The sequence below is a fragment of the Malaclemys terrapin genome, chromosome 6, assembly GCF_027887155.1.
Source record: "Malaclemys terrapin pileata isolate rMalTer1 chromosome 6, rMalTer1.hap1, whole genome shotgun sequence".
Classification (NCBI taxonomy): Eukaryota; Metazoa; Chordata; order Testudines; family Emydidae; genus Malaclemys; species Malaclemys terrapin.
The window spans coordinates 19,902,057-19,926,560 of NC_071510.1; the positions used below are offsets into that span (position 1 = coordinate 19,902,057).

Genomic DNA, 24,504 nt, shown 5'->3' on the forward strand with positions numbered 1-24,504 from the left:
TCGCTGGAGTAGATATGGGGACAAAGTAGGCAATGGGTTTTGTTACAGGGATTGGTTCCTGGGTTAGTGTTTCTGTGGTGTGGTGTGTAGTTGCTGGTGAGTATTTGCTTCAGGTTTGGGGGCTGTCCGTAAGCGAGGACTGGCCTGCCTCCCAAGGTCTGTGAGATTGAAGGATCGTTTTCCAGGATAGGTTGTAGATCGTTGATGATGTGCTGGAGAGGTTTTAGCTGTGGGCTGTACGTGATGGCCAGTGGTGTTGGGCCTGTCCTGTAGTAGGTGATTTCTGGGTACCCGTCTCGCTCTGCCGATCTGTTTCCTCACTTACCTAGGTGGGTATTGTAGTTTTAAGAATGCTTGATAAAGATCTTGTCGGTGTTTGTCTCTGACTGAGGGAATAAAATAAATGGTATTCTAGTGTTGTTTAATAGTGCGATTAATTTTTTAAAATCGCGCGATAGCCCTACTTTAAACACGTGAGGAGTCCCACTGGCTACCAAAAGTCGAGTCAGACTACTCATGTTCTTAGTTACACACATGCTTAAGTACTTTGCTGTATCAGGGCCCATGTGGATGCTACTGGCAGGGTTGCCAATTTTAGTTAGACATATTCCTGGAGGTTTCATCACATGACATAATCTTTAATTAAAGGTTAATCTTTAATTCCTGGAGATTCCAGGCCAATCCTGGAGGGTTGGCAACCCTAGCTACTGGAATTGAAGTTACAGTACTCCTTTGTTTCCACTAGGTACTATGCACTTTCAAACTGGACTGTTGTCAGAGCTACTGAATTCACATTTTCCTGACCATCATTTGTGCCAGTCTGTCACTGTTGCTCTGGAGGAAGATATTAATCCTGGAACAAATAGAAAACCACCTGTAGCGTTCTACAGCACTTTCATGTGCACATACGCATGAGCATAAATAGGAAGCCATGAGTTTCTTTTCTTGGACTGGGATTGTGTGGAAGCTAGTGAAAATATGGTGTGGGAAATTTGCAGCACAAACTAGTTCTGTGGGGTGGGGGTTTAGCCATCATTAAAACTCCCACTTTTAAATTGTGTCAGATTAACAGTTAAGATTTTAAATTAAAACAAGCAACTGCTTTTTAGCAAGGACTAAATTCATCTCCTCCGTTAGGAGGGAGCTGATTCCAGTTCAAACTGGCTTCAGTGAAATAGCACCCTCCTAAGCATTTATCATCTGCACTTACCCTGGCGGTTGGCTGCTGTGACCACAAAGACCACAAAGGGTAATCAGATATTAAGCTTCAAGACATAAGCTATTTACCACAAGGACAGGAAAGAACACAGCTAACCTTCCTTCCTGATCAGTTTTTCACAGTCATGTACGTAATGGATTTTTTATTCCCTCCCTTCTGAATCATCAGGTAGTGGGCATTGCTGGGGCGATCCTCAGCTTGAAGTCAGTGGAGCTGTGCCAGTCTGTCCCAAGTAAGGATCTGCCCCTTTAGCTCTAGTGTGGCAAATCCTCTGTTCCAAGTGGCTAGAAAGGTTTGGATTCACCTGTGCAAACTGGTTTACAGAGACAGATGAAACTGTTCTCAGATTGATGCTGGTGCTTTTGGGACAAGGCCCCTCTTTACTTACCCCTGCTGTGTTAAGTAGTATAGTGATTAAACACTGTGCAAAGCTAGAGAAGAGCCTTTGAAAGCTCGTTAAGCAACCTTAATTATTCAATCCAAATATTAAATAGAATTATAGACTTCCCCTTGAGCTTGAAGGGGGAAGAATGTCAATGCAGAGTTATTTCCCACAGTGTATTTTCTAGTGCAGAGGTCCCAGAACCATGATCTGGGAAGCCTGCTGGAGAGCTGGCTGGTTAAATAGTGCTGGCTTCTCTTCCTGCTTTCTAGCTGCTAAATTGCACTAAAAGATGAACATATTTATTACTTTTTTGGTGTGACTTCTACAAGTGATCATTCACTGTAGGTACAACAGTAATGTGACCAAATGGGAGGGAAGGTGTGAGATTGTGAATGTGAGGGGATTGACAAGGGTTTCCACCTTTTTTCCTATGGTGATTGTGTTCAGTATGATTGGGTGGGAACGTGAAGTGGAAGACATTCGTAGATATTTCATTGGGAGGGAGAGGTTGTAGGTTTTATTGGTGTGTGGGCGCATGTGCTAGGACAGAGATCTGTCTGTATGTAGTTTCTCTGATCAGATTTCAGGTACAGCAAATGCTCTTGAAAGCTCTGTGTTAACAGGTGTGGTCCTGCAGATGGACCCAGCAAGTATATTGATTTAGGCTTTTAGAACGTAGGTGACAACAAAGTTCAGGTGCTATGTTTCTATCCTTATTTAAGGAGGTATATATTTAGCTTACTCGCTGTTTTCCTACTGCATAATACTAGGTCATTTTAACCAAATGATAAGGTTGAACATGATGAAATTACAGGGCAGTGATCAGAGAGGTTTTTGGAGGAAAATCTCTTCAGCGCTAGGATTGGAATGTTTGGCTGTGCGTAGGAAGAGCAGGTTCTGAAATGAGTTCTTTCCACAGACTCTGTGGCAGCTTCATTTCACTGATTGTTGAAAGTACAGGGCACATGACCAGTCAGTCCCTTTGACCTCACCACTGACTAGGGGCTGTCCCTGTAAGAGCTGTAAGCGAGCAGCTGTCCGTGAAGTACAGTATTATCATAGCTGCCCACTCTAAGGATCAAGTATATTATTATGTTGTATTTAGCAACATTTAGAAGCTCCAACTAAGATCCTGGGCCCAGTGTGTTAGGCACTGTACAGAAACATAGTAAGAGACAGTCCATGCTGGGAAGAGTTTATAATGGAAATAGACAAGATGAACATAGAAGTAACATTACCTGGTTTTTACAGGTGGGGAAGCGGTAGAGTGAGATTGTGACATAAAAAGCGTCTTTGGCAGATTCAGAATCTGAACCCAGATCTCCTGGGTTCTAGTCTAGGGCCTTAAGTACAAGACAGTTATTCCATTCAGTACTTGGAAAGATACATTCTCCCTTGGAATTCTGAAATGAATGCATCTTGCAGTAGGTTCTCTTTGGTCTGAGTCTGACATTCTTTGTGATGCAGTGGATTACTGCAACTCAGGACGATGCTGCCACGTATCATTTTGAGTATTTCTGTCCAAACCCTTGAAAACAAGATTTCTGCCAGTACTGACCGTGTGGCATCCATTAGGAGATGTAGATTACAATTAAAGTCACCACATCAAGTCCTGCATTGGTCCACACCGTGTGTCACTGAATAGTAATACGCAAGCATCGGAAAGTTTGGAATAACAGTAATTATCTTCTGCACTTACATAGCACCTTTCATCTGTGGATTTTGCACTGTTTTACTAAGAGAGTTAAGTATTATGATCTCTGATGCACATATGTGGAAACTTCAGTCACCAGGATAATTAACATTTTTAATCCATAAGCAGGAGAAAATTACAAAGTTTTTGACTTAGCTTGCGTTATTGCTGATATTTATAGGTAATTATTCATTTTCTTTCATACTTATTAATCTTGTAAGGAACTAGAAATTTCGCGCTAGATTTGGCAAGCCCTGCTTAGGTGCTTAATAGGAACAGGCAGAACGCATCTCCCTCCTCTGTAAGTAGAAACCACATTCTTGGTCCTGCACTTCCAGACTGGGTGTGTCAAGTTCTGACAGGTGCTATACTCCTCTAAGTGGAAGGGCATCTGTCATCAAGCAGATAAGGCTGCAAGCTGGGACTCGGGAAACCTGGATTCTGTTATCTCTGCTACTGACTCTCAGTGATTTTAGGGAAATCTGTTCCTCAGTCTTCCCATCTGTGACATGGGGTTAAAGATACTTCTTCCTCTATGAATGAAAAACACTATGCAAGTGTTAAATATTACAACATTCATTATAATGGGGCAGGCAGGCTGTGGCACCAACTCTTTCCACGCTGGCCACTGGAGCAGGGGCAGTTCATGCTGCACCCTTTAAAGGGTGCGGTAGGCCCCATGCTGGTGTGCACCTTTCCAGCAGTCCCAGCATGCAATTCAGCTCAGTAAGCTGCACCCATGATCCAGAGCCAGTTCTGAGTCCATATTGAGATGGAACCAAATCAAACCTGAAGGAAATAAATATATTTAGTGGAAAACCATGTATATAATTATTTTATGACCTGTTAATTTCAAAGCTGTTTGTGAATTTCCTTTCTCTTCTTTCACCTGCCCTGCCCTCCCATTCTTTAAAGGGTGAAAGACAGGAATATAACAGCCCTTAGTGTTTCCTTCTAAACAGTTACTGCAAATTCCAAATTCTGTGTAATGCAAAACAATTGAGAATCAAAAATTATTGTGGTGAGAACTACATCTGTAAAGATAGTTGGTAGAATTCTGGAAGAGCAAGTCCGTTCCATTTCCATTCATACCACAGTAACCAAGCCCAAGCATCAAATCTAGTATAAAAACATTAACAACTTATAAAAGCGATGTTCATAAGAACAGCTTTCCAAACCATGCACACGCCATCATAATAGTCATATTTTATTAGCAGTAGAAGGAGGTGCCGGGTCACAAGGTCTTGATAACTGAAAGCATATACTGTTCCTCTACTGTGAGGGCATGTTCTAATAACTGCAGCTGCTACTGGATTAATTACAATTGAGACCATTACATGCCCAAAGGGAGTATGGAGGGAGAGGTAGACAGGGCACAATAGATAGCAAAATTGCAATGCTTAAAAGGACAGTGAGAAATTATAGGCTTCATGATGTGATCTGTTGTAGGTGTTATTAAAAAATTCAGCATTTGTTAACTGTCACTACACAGCTATGCAAGTAATCCCAATAAACTCAAATGGTGCTACTCATATGCATTCATTTAACCACGTGTATGAATCTTTGCAGCGTCGGGGCCTTAGGTTGTGAAAACACATAGGGGCAGGGACTGAACTTTAATTTAACCCATCTATTTATATGGCCTCCTCCATGGTAGATGTCAGCATTATCTAATTCTGTGGGGTGTGTTGCACATTAGGGCCCTGATCCTGAACGGGGGTCTCTGAGTCCTGCTGTAATATAAATATTAAATAATAATAGTAATCCATATCCCAAATACAGGAAAATACTGCAGGTATTGCGGGTACAGCTGCGTGGTAACTGTTGACATCTTAATCATCATCACTATATCGTAATGATATTTTGTGAGAGTGTGTGAGAATTTAGTATCAGAGGGGTAGCCGTGTTAGTCTGTATCCACAAAAACAATGAGGAGTCCGGTGGCCTTAAAGACGACCAGATTTGTTTGGGCATAAGCTTTCGTGGGTAAAAAAACACTTCTTCAGATGCATGGAGTGAAAATTACAAATAAGGCATAAATATACTGGCACATGAAGAGAAGGGAGTTACCTTACAAGTGGAGAACCAGTGATGACCAGGCCAATTCAGTCAGGGTGGATGTGGTCCACTCCCAATAATTGATGAGGAAGTGTTAATAGCAAGAGAGGGAAAATTGCTTTTGTGAGCCAGTCACTCCCAGTCCCTATTCAAGTCCTAATTAATGGTGTTAAGTTTGCAAATGAATTTTAGTGCTTCTGTTTCTCTTTGAAGTCTGTTTCTGAAGTTTTTTTGTTCAAGTATAGCTACTTTTAAATCTGTTAGAGAATGTCCAGGGAGACTGAAGTGTTCTCCTACGGGCTTTTGTATGTTACCATTCCTGATGTCTGATTTGTGTCCACTTATTCTTTTGTGGAGGGACTGTCCGGATTGGCCAATGTACATGGCAGAGGAGCATTGCTGGCACATGATGGAATGTATAACATTAGTAGACGTGCAGGTGAATGAGCCGCTGATGGTGTGGCTGATGTGGTTGGGTCCTCTGATGGTGTTTCTAGAGTAAATATGGGGACAGAGTAGGCAACAGGTTTGTTATAGGGATTGGTTTCTGTGGTGTGGTGTGTAGTTGCTGGTGAGTATTTGCTTCAGGTTGGGGGGCTATCTGTAAGCGAGGACTGGCCTGCCTACCAAGGTCTGTGAGAGTGAGGGATCGTTGTCCAGGATAGGTTTTAGATTGTTGATGATATGCTGGAGAGGTTTTAGTTGGGGGCTATACGTGATGGCCAGTGGTTTTCTGTTATTTTCCTTGTTGGGCCTGTCCTGTAGTAGGTGATTTCTGGGTACCGTCTCACTCTGTCAGTCTGTTTCCTCACTTCCCCAGGTGGTTATTGTAGTTTAAGAATGCTTGATAAAGATCTTGTAGGTGTTTGTCTCTGTCTGAGGGATTGGAGCAAATGCGGTTGTATCTTAGGGCTTGGCTGTATACAATGGATCGTGTGATGTGTCCTGGATGGAAGCTGGAGGCATGTAGGTAAGTATAGTGGTCAGTAGGTTTCCAGTATAGCGTGGTGATTGTGACCATCACTTATTTTCACTGTAGTGTCCAAGAAGTGGATCTCTTGTGTGGACTGGTCCAGGTTGAGGTTGATGGTGGGGTGGAAATTGTTGAAATCCAGGTGGAATTCTTCAAGGGATTCCTTCTCGTGGGACCACATGATGAAGATGTCATCAATGTAGCGCATGTAGAGAAGGGACGCTAGGGGACAAGAGCTGAGGAAGCATGGTTCTGAGTCAGCCATAAAAACGTTGACATACTGTGGGGCCATGCGAGTACCCATAGCAGTGCCTCTGACTTTAAAGTATAAGGTGTCCCCCAAATCTGAAATGGTTGTGGGTGAGGACAAAGTTACAAAGCCACCAGGTGTGCCGTGGCCTCATCAGGGATACTGTCCCTGACAGCTTGTAGTCCATCCTCGTGTGAAATATTGGTGTAAAGAGCTTCTACATCCATGGTGGCCAGGATGGTGTTTTCTGGAAGCTCACCAATGCATTGTAGTTTCCTCAGGAAGTCAGTGATGTCTTGAAGATAGCTAGGAGTGCTGGTAGCGTACGGTCTGAGGAGAGAGTCCAAATAGCCAGATAATCCTGCTGTCAGGGTGCCAATGCCTGAGCTGTGATGGGGCATCCAGGAATTCCAGGTTTATGGATCTTGGGTAGCAGATAGAATACCCCTGGTCGGGGCTCTAGGGGTGTGTCTGTGTAGATGTGTTCCTGTGCTGTAGCAGGGAGTTTGTTGAGCAGATGGTGTAGTTTCTTTTGGTTCTCCTAGTGGGATTGGAGGATAGTGGCCTGTAGAATGTGGTCTTGGAGAGTTGCCTGGCAGCCTCCTGTTCATAATCCGACCTATTCATGATGACTACAGTAGCAAACTCCCTGCTACAGCAGGCAGGGCCGGCTCTGGCTTTTTTGCCGCCCTAAGTAAAAAACGCCCGGCCGGCCGGAGCAGTAAAGGGGAGGTGGGGGAGGGAAGGAGGAAAACCAACCTGCCACCGGGCCGGAGCGGCGAAGGGGCGGGGAGAGAACAAACCGGCCGGCTGGAGCAGCGGGGGAGGTGGAAACAAGCCAGCTGGCCGGCACGGCCAAGGGTGGGGGGCGGGGAACAAACCCGCCGGCCGGAGCAGTGAAGGGGGTGGGGGAACAAACTGGCCGGCCAGCCGGAGCGGCAAAGGAGGTGGGGGAGGGACGGGAAACAAACCTGCCCCCGGCCGGAGCGGCGACCTGGGGGGAACAAACTGGCTGGCCGGCCGGAGCGGCGAAGGAAAGAAAAAACAAAAACAAAAAAAAATACCTGCGGGGCGGTGGGAGCATGGTGTAGCGGGACTCCCGGCCCTGCAGACCCCGGGCAGTGGAGTGCGCACCCCAGCTAGTGGGGGGGGGGGGAATGAGAAGGGGGGCGGCCAGGGCTTCCTTAAGTGGGATGCTTGCCACGCGGCCCCTCCCACTGCACCGCCTGCCGGGAGGGCTCCTCGCCGCTCCGGTCGGCAGGCAGGGAAGGACGTGGGCTGCCCTGCCGGGCTTGCTGCAGGGCGCTCCCCTCCTCCACCCTCTACAGGGCAGCGGGAGCAGCAAACCAAAAAGAAGAAACCTGCAGGGGCAGCCAAAGCAGTGAAGCGCAAAACAAAACAAAAAACAAAAAAGGATTAGATGGAATGCTGCCCCTTGGAATCTGCCGCCCCAAGCACGAGCTTGCTCGGCTGGTGCCTGGAGCCAGCCCTGACAGCAGGGACTTAGAACAATGCTTCCTCAGCTCTATTGTGCTAGGTGCTGTACAAAGGCAAAACAAAAAGGTGGCCCCTCCTAACCTACAGAGCTTCCAGTCAGAATAAATGGATTTATTGTCCCTTTGTTGGGCTGTATCTTGCTTACCTGATGTTTGCTAGCTATGCTCCAGTCACATCCAATTTCTTAACATATTTGTATTGGTCATTATTTACCTTGAATTTATTTAATGTTTTCCCCCTTGTTTTTTCAGTAATCCACAGGGAGCGTAGGCCAATTAGGCTTTTGTATCAGGGTTTTACATGTGATATTTGAAATCCTGCTGATCCCATTGTGCATGGGTTAGTAGGTTTTGTGGATCTGGTAGGCTTCAGGATTGAGGACCTGATTCTACAAATACCTTTGAGTAACTTTAGTCAATAGGATTACTCACATAAATAAAGTTACTCATGTATGTATTTGCAGGATTGGGTCAATAGTAGATAAAATGCTGGGGTTCCTTGTACATTCCTCAATACTTTGTTCTACATATTGTGGCCCTATTTCTGATCTTACATCACTGGTCTTCTGATTTTATACTGGTGTAAATAAGATCAGACTCAAATCCTGTGTCATTTATATGAATTAATTTAATTTTCCACAGATCAATAGACTATCAAATATTGTGGGTTTTTTTCTTGTGGTCCCTTACACTGGGCATGATTCTACAACATGGGACTAATGGGGTAAGTCAGTAAAGTCAATTTTCCCATTTTTTTCCTTGCACACATAGAATTGAATGCATATTATTGCTTGCTAATCAGATTTTGGTTTACATGGCAAACACTTCTAAACATTTGGAAAAGCTTATTTTCAGTCAGCACTTTGATGAAGTGTTGATTTTTTTGTTGTCATGTAAGGATTTAAAGTTAGCCTTCCAACAGCTATGAAGGAAGGGAAAAATGCAGGGTGAAAAAAACCCTGTAATCCCTTAATGAAAATAACTTTGAACCAAATCTGAACTCCGCTGGCTCCAGTGAGATTTACACCATTAGAAATGCCAGCAGAATCTGGCCCTGAAGCCACAGACAGCTTCCTTTCACTGGATGTATTAATCTTCCAGTGTTTATATTTTATGTATGGGCATATGCTGGCTACCAAGTAGTCTCACAAACTGTGGACAAAGGGATGGGGGAGCATAAAATAAAAAACATTTGCATCTGCCTGCTCCCAAAACCTTTCCCCCCAAGACGTGTAGAGGGGCCAGAGGTGCGGTCCGTGCATTTGTATTTATGCCTAGTCTGGCAATGGCAATGACGTACCTTTTACTATTGTTGCTAGGAGCTCAAATAATCTGGGTGGAAGGTGTGTGTGTCTGACGTGGGTGGGGAGGAAGAGAGGGGATGTTGCTGGTCAGAACCTGCATGCATGATTGAGCTCCACGCTTATTTGTGTGCCCATTTTAGGGCCCTTTCGCCAATGGATTAGGATTTCCTTTATGATTCCTGTTACCTACACGGTTTAATACAGGCACAACCATGTCTGCTGTATGAATCTCTGTTGCCTGATCTACACTGAAGATGAGTCGGGAATTTTCCCCATGTTGTCTCTTTCCCTGTGATGTAGTTACACTGATATAGATACGTGTGTTGTTTTTTGAGTGTAATTCAAATTGCACAATTTTAATTAAAAGTATATAAATAAATGGCATGATATGTTTTCGTCCTTAGCTACTCAGACAACGCCCCCCGCACCCCTTTTGTATAACCAGGAAAAGTTTATTCTGAACTCAGGACAGCGCTTTGTTTTTCTTGTTTTGTAGGTTTGCTGCATTTAGACGTTTCAAACAGAGAATGCGTTTTAGCTTGTGAAACCTTGTGGTTTGCAAATAGGAATCTGGTGATGCTATAAATGTGCACTTACACATGCACTCGTGGGCCAAATTCTTTCCTGGTTTAACTCCATTACATCCTGGAATTATGCCAGGGATGAATGTAGCTCCTTGAACAGATAGGGAGGCAGGAGGCCAAACTTGAAAAGTGTATAAAGGGCTTGATCCAAAGCCCCTTAAGGTCAACATGTATTTCTGTTGACTTCCTTGGGCTTTGAATCAGGCCAGTAGAGTACTCAAGACAGAGAATGGCGTTTGGAACGGCAGAGGAGAGCATTAGGGCTGGCGATGAGGAATTTTCGAGTATATTGCCAACTCGGGTGCCAGTAGAGGCTCACTGTTTAACAGAGGCTAGACAAGTCACTTCACCCTGCTCCAATTCCTTCCTCAATAAAATGGGGATAGTACTGCGCTGCCTCACAGGGGCATGATGAGGCTTAATGAATGATTGCAGTGTGGTGTGACATCATTGTAGGAAAGGTATGTGCATAAACACTATGTGTGTTCATAAGCACAATGTATCCTCTTTTTATTGACTGCAATTACAACTCAGTCGAATTGTGCAATTTTAATTAAAAGTGTTTACACAAATGGCATATGATGTTTTTGTCCTTAGTCACTCAGACAATATGTTTGTACATGGATTTCTTTGTGGTGACTGGGTGCTTAAGAAGTGCTTTCTATTCCTTTGTGACCTTTATCCGTCTGATATTCTCACTAAAAGCTGCTTCAAAGTTTGTCCAAGTCCCGTATTTGAGTGGTAGATGCAGTGAGAGCAGCCTCTGTTTCCATGGTGCCACTGGTGAAGCCGGTAAGGATCCCACCTCTTCTTCATGAGGAGATCTCAGCATCTGCTTATCAGACACTAACAGAGTTAGTGTCATCACCCATAGCACTTGTCTACATAGAATATATCAGGGTTAGAAGGGACCTCAGGAGGTCATCTAGTCCACCCTCCTGCTCAAAGCAGGACCAATCCCCAGACAGATTTTTTACCCCAGTTCCCTAAATGGCCCCCTCAAGGATTGAACTCACAACCCTGGGTTTAGCAGGCCAATGCTCAAACCACTGATCTATCCCTCCCATGCACGGGGAGTTCACTGAACTGAATTATTCCTCAGATACAAATCTACCCCTTGGGTAGTTGATGGTAACTGAGACACGCCTCTTTCAAAGGATATTGCTATTAAAAATAATAGACCCGGTTCTGCTGCTGCTGATGCTAGTGTTAATTGGGAGTAATTCCTGTGACATCAATGCAGTTACAATGGTATAAGCCTGAGGAAAGCCAGGCTCAAAATGGCTTAAGTAATCTGTTACCAATAATATTTCAGACTATTAAAACTGAGAACTCCTCACCAGATGAAAACTGGCCTCGCGCTATTGACAGTAAACAGAGCCAGACTGATTTATACCAGCTGGGGGTAGGACTTAATTTTTTTTTTTAATGTTACTTTTTGTCCTTCAAGCTGCCTGAAATTAGACTGAGGGGTTTCCCTTTTGTTTATAGTGTCGGATTCTGAAGCACCAACAAGTTTTTATTTTGTTTGTATTCCCAACACTGTAGAGGGGATGTTGAACCTGCCATCGCTAGATCACTGGTACCAGTGTAGTTCAGTAGTGGCTGAAATGTGTTGCCATCTAATGGCCGTTGGGTGGCCTGTGTGAAATGGCTTGGTGGTCTCACTCCAATTTCATGTTGTACCTCACTCCTAACCCCCACCCCCACTAGCAGCCTTTGATGGCAGTCTGAGCTCTGAAGCTGAGGTTTTTTTAGGTTTGGACTGAGCCTAGAGACTGTCTGGGATTTTCAAATTAAGTCTAAAAGAGTTGCACGCCTCCATAAGTCCCATTGAATTCCATTGCAAGTTGTATGCCCCACTCCCGTAGACTCCTTTGGAAATCCCAGCCTAAACTATCCACTCATCCATGGGACCATCCCTACAGGCTGGAGTTGAGGCAACCTGGCAAGCAGTGTGGGACAGCTTACACTTCTCCTTCCTTGCCTGTAAATGATGTGAAAGCTTCATTCTCCTGGGCTGTTAAGGTTTTGCCTTTCATGAGCACTCAGTTTAAAAAAGTTAAATTCTGGAAACCACATGGAGCTGGTTGCTTTAATGAGGGGGCAGGAAAATGTAACAAAAGTGGGAATGCTGGCTGTTTCACGAGAGGAAAACGCTCTCCTTTCTGTACTGCTGTTTGGGTCAAGAGGGTGTTTAATAAACTGGCAGAAACCCACAGCAGGCAGGGCTCACGGAATTATCTCAGATGGGTTGGTTCACCACAGGATCCCATGGAAGTCAGATAATGCTCTTTCCCATTGCACTTCCACATGGGGAGGGGGGCGAAGAGAGAAAATGAGTTTTTTACTGAAAATAGCCTCTTTTGCCTTTTGCACATTCCTTGCTTCAGTCACATTTAGCAGAGATCAAAATCACCTTTCACTGAACATGACCCATGAATCTGACATGCAGAGTCTGGCCTTGCAAAGGCAGTGAATAGTTTTACTTTTTAATATTGAATCAAGGGGCAGGGCAATGAATGGGACCTAGACAAATTAGAGAGGGAGATGCACAGAGGGACCTAGACAAATTAGAGGATTGGGCCAAAAGAAATCTGATGAGGTTCAACAAGGACAAGTGCAGAGTCCTGCACTTGAGACGGAAGAATCCCATGCACTGCTACAGACTAGGGACCGAGTGGCTAGGCAGCAGTTCTGCAGAAAAGGACCTAGGGGTTACAGTGGACAAGAAGCTGGATATGAATCAACAGTGTGCCCTTGTTGCCAAGAAGGCTAATGGCTTTTTGGGCTGTATAAGTAGGGGCATTGCCTGCAGATCGAGGGACGTGATCATTCCCATCTAGTCGACATAGGTGAGGCCTCATTTGGAGTACTCTGTCCAGTTTTGGGCCCTACAAGAAGGATGTGGACAAATTTGAGAGAATCCAGCAGAGGGCAGTGAAAATTATTAGGGGCTGGAGCACATGTCTTATGAGGAGAGGCTGAGGGAACTGGGATTGTTTAGTTCTGCAGAAGAGAAGAATGAGGGGGGATTTGATAGCTGCTTTCAACTACCTGAAAGGGGGTTCCAAAGAGGATGGATCTAGACTGTTCTCCGTGGTACCAGATGACAGAACAAGGAGTAATGGTCTCAAGTTGCAGAGTGGGAGGTTAGGTTGGATGTTAGGAAAAACTTTCACTAGGAGGGTGGTGAAGCACTGGAATGGGTTATTTAGGAAGGTGGTGGAATCTCCTTCCCTAGAGGTATTTAAGGTCAGGCTTGACAAAACCCTGGCTGGGATGATTTAGTTGGGGATTGGTGCTGCTTTGAGCAGGGGGTTGGACTAGATGACCTCCTGAGGTCCCTTCCAACTCTGATATTCTATGATTCTATGAATGAAGAAGAACCTGGGTTTATATCACACAATTCTGAGCACTAAATTCTGTGCTTAGGATATGTGCAGGCATCTCTCACTTGTTTAAATTCGGCCTTTAGGTATTCACATACATGCATGTTGCTGGAGGAAGTTGATCTGAGGGCAGAGTTTGGCCCATTGAGTTTAGTGGGAGTTGTGTAACTTGGAGTGGAGTTTGGCCTAGTGGGAATCGGATGTGCATTTCCAAGGGCAGAATTTAACTGTACCTCTTGATACACAGAAGACTACCGAAGATCAGAGATGACAAATACAGAGAAATTTTGTTTCTGTCTATGCTGAATAATTTGGACCTGTTTCTGCACTCCGCTACACCAGTTTTACACCAATGTAAATTCACTGATTTTGCTACGTGGGCACATGTTTTACTACGATCAATAATATTGTATTTGGAATACAAAGGAGTCGTCAGAAAAATTCCTCTGATTTCTCCCATGGAAATATAAGCCCGTTGAGAATTGTCTCGGCTTGTGTCCCAGGAAGAGGTGGATTTTTTCAGCCTGTATTTTAAATAGATCAAGAGCCTCATCCTGCTCTTATGGAAGTCAGTGGCCAAACTCCTATTGCTGTGAGTGAGAGCAGGACCGGGCCTGAGGTTTGTAAAGCATTTTGAGCAGTGTATGGAACAGGTCAGAAAAGAAAACTGAAATGCCAGGGGTGTTTAGGTGGGTGTGATATAATAACCTGAGTTGGAATGAGCTAGGATGCCAGGGTTAGCACCCCTAGTCTTGCAGAAAGCACAGTGGGCTCTCGAAGTGGTTGTAACCTTGATTTTGCTTTTCACCCAAAAGTTGGCACCTCCAGTAGCACAGCACTTCCTAACTCCGTGCTGGGATACTGGCTCAGTGCTGGCGGAACATGTCATCAAATGAATTATTAATACAACGTCCCACAGCACTTGGCTCTTCCTTGAGAGTCTCCCATCCAAATACCGACACAGCCCAATGCTGCTTAGCATGGGTGAGCTGCAGCTGATGTGGCTTAGCATCATTAAACTGTGTTGGGAAGCTGTTTCCTAAACTGCCGTAGCTTTGTGCTTAGCTAAAGAGTTCCAAAGCCAGTTGCATTTAGCTTTCTTTTTTCCTTACCCTGCCTGGCAGTTTATCTGGGTCTTGGTTTAACATCGCTTCAAGGGGTGTGTTGGGCATGAAACTTGGACAGTTTTATCCATCATTCTCCACTGACTTGGATGCCACTGGGAAAGTGTCTGTCAACCCATGATCCATATATCATAGACTCTTAGGCCTGGAAGGGACCTTGAGAAGTCCTCTAGTCCAGTCCCCTGCAGGACTAAGTATTATCTAGACCATTCCTGACAGGTGTTTGTCTAACCTGCTCTTAAAAATCTCCAATGATGGAGATTCCACAATCTTCCTAGGCAATTTATTCCAGTGCTTAACCAACCTATCAGGAAATTTTTCCTAATGTCCAACCTAAACCTCCCTTGCTGCAGTAACAGCCTTTTATGCACTTGAAAACTGTTATCATGTCCCCTCTGTCTTCTCTTTTTCAGACTAAACAAACCCTATTTTTTCAATCTTCCCTCATAATTCATGTTTTCTAGACCTTTAATAATTTTTGTTGCTCTTCTCTGGACTTTCTGCAGTTTGTCCACATCTTTCCTGAAATGTGGTGCCCAGAACTGGACACAATACTCCAGTTGAGGCCTAATCAGCACGGAGTAGAGCAGAAGAATTACTTCTCCTGTCTTGCTTACAACACTCCTGTTAATACATCCCAGAATAATGTTTGCTTTTTTTGCAACGGTATTACACTTTTAATTCATATTTAGCTTGTGCTCCACTATGACTCCCAGATCCTTTTCCGCAGTACTTGTTCCTAGGCAGTCATTTCACATTTTGTATGTGTGCAACTGACTGTTCCTTCCTAAATGGAGTATGTTGCATTTGTCCTTATTGAATTTCATCCTATTTACTTCAGACCATTTCTTCATTTTGTCCAGATCATTTTGAATTTTAATCCTATCCTCCAAAACACTTGCAATCCCTCCGAGCTGGTATCGTCCGCAAACTTTATAAGTGTGCTATTTATACTATTATCTAAATCATTGATGAAGATATTGATCAGAACACCACTCATTATGCCCTTCCAGCATGACAGTGAACTATTGATAACTACTCTCTGGGAACGGTTTCCAACCAGTTGTGCACCCTAATAGCTCCATCTATGTTGTATTTCCCTAGTTGTTTATGAGACGGTCATGCGAGACAGTATCAGAAGCTTTACGAAAGTCAAGATATACCACGTCTGTCGCTCCCCCCCTATCCACAAGGCTTGTTACCCTGTCAAAGAAAGCTATCAGGCTGGTTTGACAAGATTTGTTCTTTACATTTAAATTCATGCTGATTGTTACTTATCACATTATCTTCTAGATGTTTGCAAATCGATTGCTTAATTATTTGCTCCATTATCTTTCCAGGTACAGAAGTTAAGATGACTGGTCAGTAATGCCCTGGATTGTCCTTATTTCCCTTTTTATAGATTGGCACTATATTTGCCCTTTTCCAGTCTACTGGAATCTCTCCCGTCTTCCCTGACTTTTCAAAGATAATCGCTAATGGCTCAGATATCTCCTCAGTCAGCTCCTTGAGTATTCTAGAATGCATTTCAGCAGGCCCTGGTGATGTGAAGATATCTAATTTGTCTAAGTAATTTTTAACTTGTTCTTTCCTTATTTTAGCCTCTGATCCTACCTCATTTTCACTGGCCTTCACTATGTTAGACGTTGAATCACCACCAATCTTCTTGGTGAAAACCAAAACAAATAAGTCATTAAACACCTCTGCCATTTCCACATTTTCTGTAATTTTCCCCTCCTCATTGAGTTAACGGGCCTACCCTGTCCTTGGTCTTCCTCGTGCTTCTAATGTATTTGTAGAATGTTTTCTTGTTACCCTTTACATCTCTAGCTAGTTTGATCTCGTTTTGTGCCTTGGCCTTTCTAATTTTGTCCCTACATACTTGTGTTATTTGTTTGTATTCATCCTTTGTAATTTGACCTAGTTTCCACTTTCTGTAGGACTCTTTTTTGAGTTTTAGATTATTGAAGATCTCCTGATTAAGCCAGGGTGGCCTCTTGCCATACTTCCTGACTTTCCTACTCAGTGGGATATTTTTGCTCTTCTGCCCTTAATAATGTCTCTTTGAAAAACTGCCAGCTGTCTTCAATTGTTTTTCCCCCTAGACTTGCTTCCCATGGGATCTTACTACCAACTCCCCGAGTTTGCTAAAGTCTGCCTTCTTGAAATCCATTGTCTTTATTTTGCTGTTCTCCCTCCTACCATTCCTTGGAATTGTGAACTGTATCATTTCATGATCTCTTTCACCCAAGCTGCCTTCCACTTTCAAATTCTCAACCATTTCCTCCCTATTTGTCAAAATCAAATCTAGAACAGCCTCTCCCCTAGTAGCTTTCTCCACCTTCTAAAATAAAAAATTGTCTCCAATACATTCCAAGAACTTGATGTATAATTTGTGCCCTGCTATGTTATTTTCCCAACAGATGTCTGAGTAGTTGAAGTCCCCCATCACCACCAAGTACTGTTCTTTGGATGATTTTGTTAGTTGTTTAAAAAAAAGCCTCATCCACCTCTTCTTCCTGGTTAGGTAGTCTGTAGTAGACCCCTACCATGACATCACCATTGTTTTTTTTTATCCCTTTTATCTTTACCCAGAGACTTTCAACAAGTCTGTCTCCTATTTCCATCTCAACTTCAGTCCAAGTATATACATTTTTAATATATAAGGCAACACCTCCTCCCTTTTTTCCCTGCCGGTCCTTCCTGAGCAAGCTGTACTCGTCTATATCAATATTCCAGTCATGGGTATTATCCCACCAAGTCTGTGACACCAACTATGCCATAGTTGTGTTATTTGCTAGCATTTCGAGTTCTTCCTGCTTATTTCCCATACTTCTCGCATTAGTATACAGACATCTAAGACACTGATTTGATTTCCTCTCCCAATTCTGTCTTCTCTCCTTTATCCTTGCTATAACAGCCCATGCGCCTCCCAAATTCCAACCCTTCTCCCACATCTCCATGTTTTTGACTTATCTGTGGGCTTTGGTCACCTGTCCCCTTCAAACCTAGTTTAAAGCCCTCCTCACTAGGTTAGCCAGTCTATATCCAAATATGCTCTTCCCCTTCCTCGATAGGTGGACCCCATCTATCTTTAGCAGTCCTTCTTCCTGGAACAGCACCCCATGGTCAAGGAAGCCGAAGCCCTCCTGGAGACACCATCCTCGCAGCCAGGCATTCACCTCCAGGATGCATCTGTCTCTGCCTGGGCACCTACCCTTGACTGGCAGGATTGAAGAGAACACCACCTGTGCTCCCAACTCCCTCACCCTTACTCCCAGAGCTCTGTAGTCACTTGTGGGAGTGGTGGCTGCGATCCTCCCAGCCTTGGGGGGACATGGCTTCTCCTCCTGCACCTTTGGGGGTGATTCCTCATTACTCGTTGTCAGGGCAACATATCCGTTTTCCATCACCATGGTGGGTCGGTTGGGAGAGAGGGGTGGAGCACTGCCTGCTGCCAGAAGTAACCAGCAGCCAGTGTCCTCCCTGTGACAGAGCAATATCCTCCTCCCCTAGTGGTGTAATAGCAGTCCTCTCTAGCTGGGTAGCTCCCTCAGCCTTGGATGTCTCCATATGAATATTCTCAAGGAATTCCTCATGGGCACGGATGCTCCTCAGCCTAGTCACTTCCTCCTGTAGCTCTCCCACCTGCTTCCTGAGAGATTCCACCAGCAGTCACCTTTCACACTGGATGGTCCCCCCAGCTTGGCTTTCTGTGAGTGGGAAACCAGTTGGCAAAGGCCTGGGAGATAATTTTCAGAATAATATAGATTTAGTGCTTTGCACGTGTGATCTAGTAAAATTTCTGTGTGTGTGTGTGTGTGTGTGTGTGTGTGTGTGTGTGTGTGTGTGTGTGCGTGCATGTCTTGGGGAAAACAGTGGAGCAGCATAATCCCCTAAAGAGAATTCATTAGGAGTTAATGGTACAAGATTTTTGTAGTTCTCTGCATATTTGAAACCTTTTATTGTATTTGAATAACACGCTGCATGAAATGCCCCCTCTCTAGAGATTTATTCGTAAAGCCCTTACTTCTTTCTCAAGAAAAACTCCCATTAAACTAGCCACTAACCACCACATCAGCTATTAGTATGCTTCATTTACTTATGATAATAATCCCTGGGCACATGTACATAGAACGCAGTTATGGAAGGAATAATTTCTCCCTCAGACAGGCTAACTATGAAAACCATAAATGGTGTCCTGTCAGACCTATTCAGAAAACACACCGCAAACTCTTGGGGACCAATATGCGTAGCATTCCCTTGTGGAGAAGCCCTGTAGAATTTTCTAGAAAGTGACAATCTTTTCATAGATTTTTTTTTTTTTTTTAAACCACACTATAGAATATAATAGAAAATTAGGACTGGGCTATAGAATTACACAGAATGGTTCAAAAGAGCAATATAAAGGATGTTATTCTCCATTTATTCTACAGATGTTAAGAATTATTTCAATAAAGTCATATAGGTTTCATCCCATTAAATCCTATAGGATATGTAAAATTATTAGGTTCACTAATTAAAAATAGAGAGTTCAGCAAATACTGCAAAAACATACTTGTAATCTATAGACACAGAGAGGAGAGCATGGATTTATAATTAAGATTTTGTATCGATACTGTGTGTTGTTTATGAACAATTAGACACCACAGCTGAGATACAATATTACTCTTGGTTAAATTTATAAATAAAGGAGACATGATCACTGTAAAATTAAGCACAACTGAAAGGTATGTTCTGAAATTATGGATGCAGTAAGAGCCTGGGAATATATTATAAATGACATGTTTCATTCCCCTTTTGCTAGTGACTAGTGATTTTGAGAGCCTCAGGATTTGGGTGTCCAACTTGAGACATTTTAAAGTGGTCGGGTATTCAGGGCATGCTGAAGATCAGGCCCTTTTAAGGATTCTCACAATGGGCACTAAAAAATGGAGGCACACAAAATACCTGGTCACTTTTGAAAATTTTGACTTATATCTTTTGGAAATTTGCTTTTCAGCTCCCTAAAAATATGTTTCCCGTGGTTTTGAGCGTGATGATAAAACAGTAGCAAATTGACAAGGCCAGAACTGGGCTTAACACTAACATACCTTTCCATGTCTTTAGGAACATGAGGTTTTCTGGGCTTTCAAGAGGAAGAGCTGGTGGACTGCATAGACATTGACAACAATTTGTGTGACGAGAGTGGGACCTGCGACAGGAAAGTCATCACTTTGGATATATACGTTAAATCTTAGCCAATTGCTAGAGGGCAGAAAATTACCAGACATGTCCATAGCCCTCAAGCAAGTTTTTAATAAGGACAAGACGTTCCGTCCCAAACGCAAATTTGAACCTGGGACCCAGAGGTTTGAGCTCCATAAACGAGCACAGGCCTCCCTGAACTCGGGAGTGGACCTGAAAGCAGCCGTGCAGCTGCCCAATGGAGAAGACCTAAATGACTGGGTGGCAGTTCACGTGGTTGACTTTTTCAACAGGATCAACCTGATCTATGGAACTATCTGTGAGTTCTGCACAGAGAGGACCTGCCCGATGATGTCTGGGGGCCCTAAGTATGAGTACCGGTGGCAGGATGACTTGAAGTACAAGAAGCCCACTGCATTGCCAGCACCCCAGTATATGAACCTTCTCATGGACTGGATCGAGGTGCAGATCAACAATGAGGACATATTCCCTACTAGTGTGGGTGAGTCCAAGCAAAGCCTAGAGCCACAAACTGTATTTCACTCTGTGTGCCTGGAATGCTCCATTTCTTTTCCTAATAGTAATGGCTCTTGAATTCAGAGTGTTGGACACTGGAGTGCTGCTGGGGAGGTGTCAGGCATTCCATCGGAGTAGCACGTCAAAAAATTAAATGTTAGTTTGCTTTTTTTAAAAAAAATATTTAAAATCTTTTCAGCCCAGCCACTCGTCCCTGGTGAGCCACTTAGCTTAATTATTTAGGGGTGGCAACAGCAAGGGCAGCAATACCATAGTAGCCTATCTGAGGCTAATCAGGTCTGAACCTTCACTCCCTTGCACCTTAAGTAGCCATTGACACCTATACAAAGTGAGCAAAAAAAGTTACCTAATCAGAATGGTGGCGTTTTATATCCACTTCTCTAAGGTGGAAATGGCTGTGCACAGTGCAAGACAGTGGAGAATCAGGATCACAGTGTGGACTGTTATCCATGGTCCCTTTACCCCCTCTCCTGTCCCCCCCATGAAAAGAAGACGACGGGGGAAAGCGAGAAACTAACCTCCGGAGGAAAAAAAATCTAAATCTTCTCTGTGCCCAAGTCTTTATGATGGCTACTGCTGCTAACTGTGGATGCGACGTTTTTCCTTAGTCACTTTTCAAGGTAGAACTGCACTTTAGAGGAGGTTTGATTTAACTATTTCTTTTTATTATTGCTAACTTCTTGCAAATCTCAAAGCTGTGTGATTATCCTAAGGGATAAGGGAATGTTGAGTTTATCAGCGTGAGGTTCAGAAAAGATCTGGCTTGATTGAGGTAAAGAGTAGCAACTGGAGGGCGATACTGAAATCAAGTGGTTGAAAGACTACTCAGGCTGGCTTAGTTTAGAAGGGTTTGTTGGGAGATGAGGGCATGCAGCGAGATTGCAAATATCAGTAAGCTCTGCTGACCTTTGGATTGCCTACTGCCCAGCTCTGATCATCGTGTGGGTGGGCAGACTTGTTGTGGGTTTGTGTTCCAGAGACTTGTCCCTATTCCTTTCCTCTTGTTGCACATCAGTAGGAGAGGTGGTGGTTACAGGCTGTAACCTAAACTCCCCCCGTTCATTGAACAGCAGGAAGAAGGCAGGTTTCAAAGGAAGCTGCGCCTCATTTTATTTTGATTTCTCCAGGTCTCCTTGATTTTTGAACTTTCACTGAAATGTATGTGGGCTTTGTTGAACCGTGGTTGTGTGATGGCCCGTTGCAGTGTTTCACTTCCCTTTGGTAATATCAGTGACTTTGTTTATATGTGCAGAAAATATTTATGGTCAATTCTGTGGCTTTGGGAGAGGCAGATAACATGCTGACAGCTTTATTGAACCAACAAATAATCTATAATACCCAAGCTTTCAGTGCTAATAATCCTCTTTTTTGGAAGAGGTGACTGGAGGAACTTTTTGTCCTGAAAGCTTATGAATTATGAATTATTTGTTAGTCCAATGAGAGGAATCATCTTGTTATCCTCGTCTACTTTGTTGTTAAATTCCCAAAGCCTCCTTGTTAATAAAAGCAGTTAGCTGGTGTCTGGGAAATGGATTCCCCACTGCTTAGTCCAGGGTGAACCTCTCAGAGCTCTATGGGAAAGTGCCACAGAGGTTAGACCTGAGGCCCGGGCATCAGAACTTTTAGGTTCCATTCCAAGATCAGTTAGTGACTCCTTGGGAAACTTTTCTGTGCCTCAGTTTCTACATACATAAAATGGAGATAATTGCCACCCAACGATTAACGTATTGGTTGGAAAGCTCTTGGAATAATAGCTGTGCTTAGCTGGCACATTCCATCCATGTTCTGCCTTTCACTGTCCCCACTGTACGAGACAGAAGCTTTGGGACTGTGCTGTGCCATGGTTGCTGCCAGAACTGGCCCTGGACCAAATTGTGCCCCAGGCAAGGAGTGTGTTTGGCGCCTCCCCCTCCATTTGTGAAACTTTTGAATACCTTGCAGCACCCCAGGCGGGTCACTGCCCCTAAATCTGGCCCTGGTTGCTGCTCTCTGAGTCGCAGCTCCCCTGTGCGTGTTCTCTTTTCTATGATCTCGATTCTCCTTATTTTCATTCTGAAAAATTAATCACAGTGAAATTCCAAATGCTCATTCCTTGAAGCAACTGAAATTCATTACAAACAGATATCTGAGCAAAAGAGGTTTATCTTGTGCCATGCACTATTGTTGCTACCACAGTAGTTTTAAAGCACAGCGAGCATTGTTATACCTCTTTTTAGGCCTTCTTTACGCTGCAGCTACCTCTGTGATCATAAAAAGGAGGGAGAGAAGGGTCTGCAAAAAGAAACTCGGCATCATAAAAGTCTGGCTGTTAATGGAGGGATTAATTTACTGCTGTGCATCTCTGCAGTGCACAGTTCCCATAGATTCCTTTAAAAAAAGCATGTGTCCTTTGTACAGTATTTGAGCTGCCGTTTCCATTAGCAAATGAATTTACCTAAGGAAATCCAGGGAGGGATTTGTAATGGCAATCCATAGAAACTGTACATATTTCCAAAACTAATCCTATTCAATAACACCCTCTTTAATTTTATATACATCATGCAGACTATTTAGAGTAGGATTTCCATAATTGCTATTAAACACCGCTTTTACTGAAGAGCTACTTGAAGGGGTTGAAAAATGTCAGGAGGGCCAGTCCTGTTGGATTTCTTTTTGTTTGGGTCTTGGGTGTTTTTGTTTTTGTTTTCCTTTCCTTTGTGGTTAAAAAACTGTAACTAGGAATTGCGTGAGTTAAAATGAGATTGTTACCAATTTATAACACAGACATCTGTATATATTTACTCTCATCCCTGGGCCCCCATCAGGGTCAGTCTGTGTGTTTCCTGCGGTCTATGGTCATTTCCTTCTGTGCTTTCTGCAGTCATTCTGAGCCATTCATTTGCTGATCTCACAGTTTCTCTCTCTCTCCCTCCTGCTAGCATCTGCTGTTGCTAGCACACAGGAATGACTGGAGGATGAGAGCAGGACCTGGTATGGGACTTGAGGTGCTGATAGCAGAGTGGTGAGTGGCTAACAAAACCACTTGGCTGAAGATAAGGCGCACTTCCTTCTGACAGTGTGAAGCCTTAAAGGGTCTCTTGTGGTGATAGCCCCTTGCTGTGAAGAGCGGTTTCCTTAATTTTTCCCCACTGTTCTCAGTTTGTTTGAATTTTTGTGAAGTGAGATTATGGCATGTCCGAGGCTAACAGTTCTAGAGACTGAAATTATATACCCACAAATTTCAAGCTCCCTGCATTCCTCTACTCATATGCCTCAATCCTTGCCTATAGGATTTATATCTGTAGTGTGAAAGATAGTTCAGTCTCTGTGCCCGCTCGAGGTTACTGTGTTGAGGCCATCAACACTGGTTTTGATGGCAGGTTTTTTTTTTGTAATTTTTTGATTTTCCTAAAAAAACCAACCAGACAATGAAAAGTACAAAAAGCTAAATGGTTTCCAGGTTGTATATGTTTCCAAATACCACATGTTGCATGGGATCGCCAGCAGAATTATAGAATTGTGCAATTTTACAACATGTCAAAGCTGCAAGGCCAAGCAGCACAAAGCCAGACAACATAAACATAACATGTTAGGGTGGGAATAACAGTAATAAAATAGGGGACTGTGGACATGAATAGGGAGAGGCAGGGAGGGCGGAAAGTCAGTGGAGGGGAAATGAGAAGAGGTTTGGTGGAATGGCTGGTTTGAAACATCTCAACTTTTTTTTTTTTTTTTTTTAATATACAAATGTATCTAGAAATGGGGTTCGAGTTTCGTAGAATTCATGTCATTGCTCTCTGTGGCGATAAGCTCTTTTTTCTTTGGCTGATAAGTCAGACACGTCTGAATACCGCTGCTCTATTCTGGACATAAGCCTGTTCTTCCCTTTTTGTAAACTCATGCTTGACTGATTGCAGCCATCAAGAACCAGTCTTTGTGGTAGAGTTAAACCCAGGTTAGCAGGTAGATAACCTAGGATATAATTTTTGGCTGAGGTTTGGCTGCTGAAGCCTAGCACTATTGATGTGGACTCTTCTCCAGTGGAGACCAATTCATCATGTAGGCCCTCAAACAACCATCACGTGGCACCAACTTTCAGTGACTGTCTACCCAGACTGGATTCAAATTGATGACTTAGCAACCAAAGGCTCCATACCCTCTTATGTATCTCTTGGACCATCCAGTTTCTTTTCTCTTTTCCCCCCTCCCCTCCATATGATCTTTGGTCAGCAGGTAAAAGGCATGGTGAACATTTTTATATTCGAGGATCAGGAAATAGTAGATCCTGGGAACAATTGCAGTATTTGGTGAGTTGCAATTTTC

At 43.6% G+C, this 24,504-nt stretch overlaps 1 protein-coding gene across 1 annotated transcript in view; it reads left to right on the forward strand.

Moving 5' to 3' along the window:
- MOB3B (MOB kinase activator 3B) overlaps nucleotides 1–24,504 on the forward strand; it is a 148,598-nt gene that overhangs the window by 39,178 nt on the left and 84,916 nt on the right. The window contains exon 2 of the mRNA XM_054032959.1: nucleotides 19,588–20,167. Coding sequence (XP_053888934.1) covers nucleotides 19,750–20,167 — 418 coding nt within the window. The 5' untranslated portion in view covers nucleotides 19,588–19,749. The remainder of the gene's footprint in view (nucleotides 1–19,587; nucleotides 20,168–24,504) is intronic.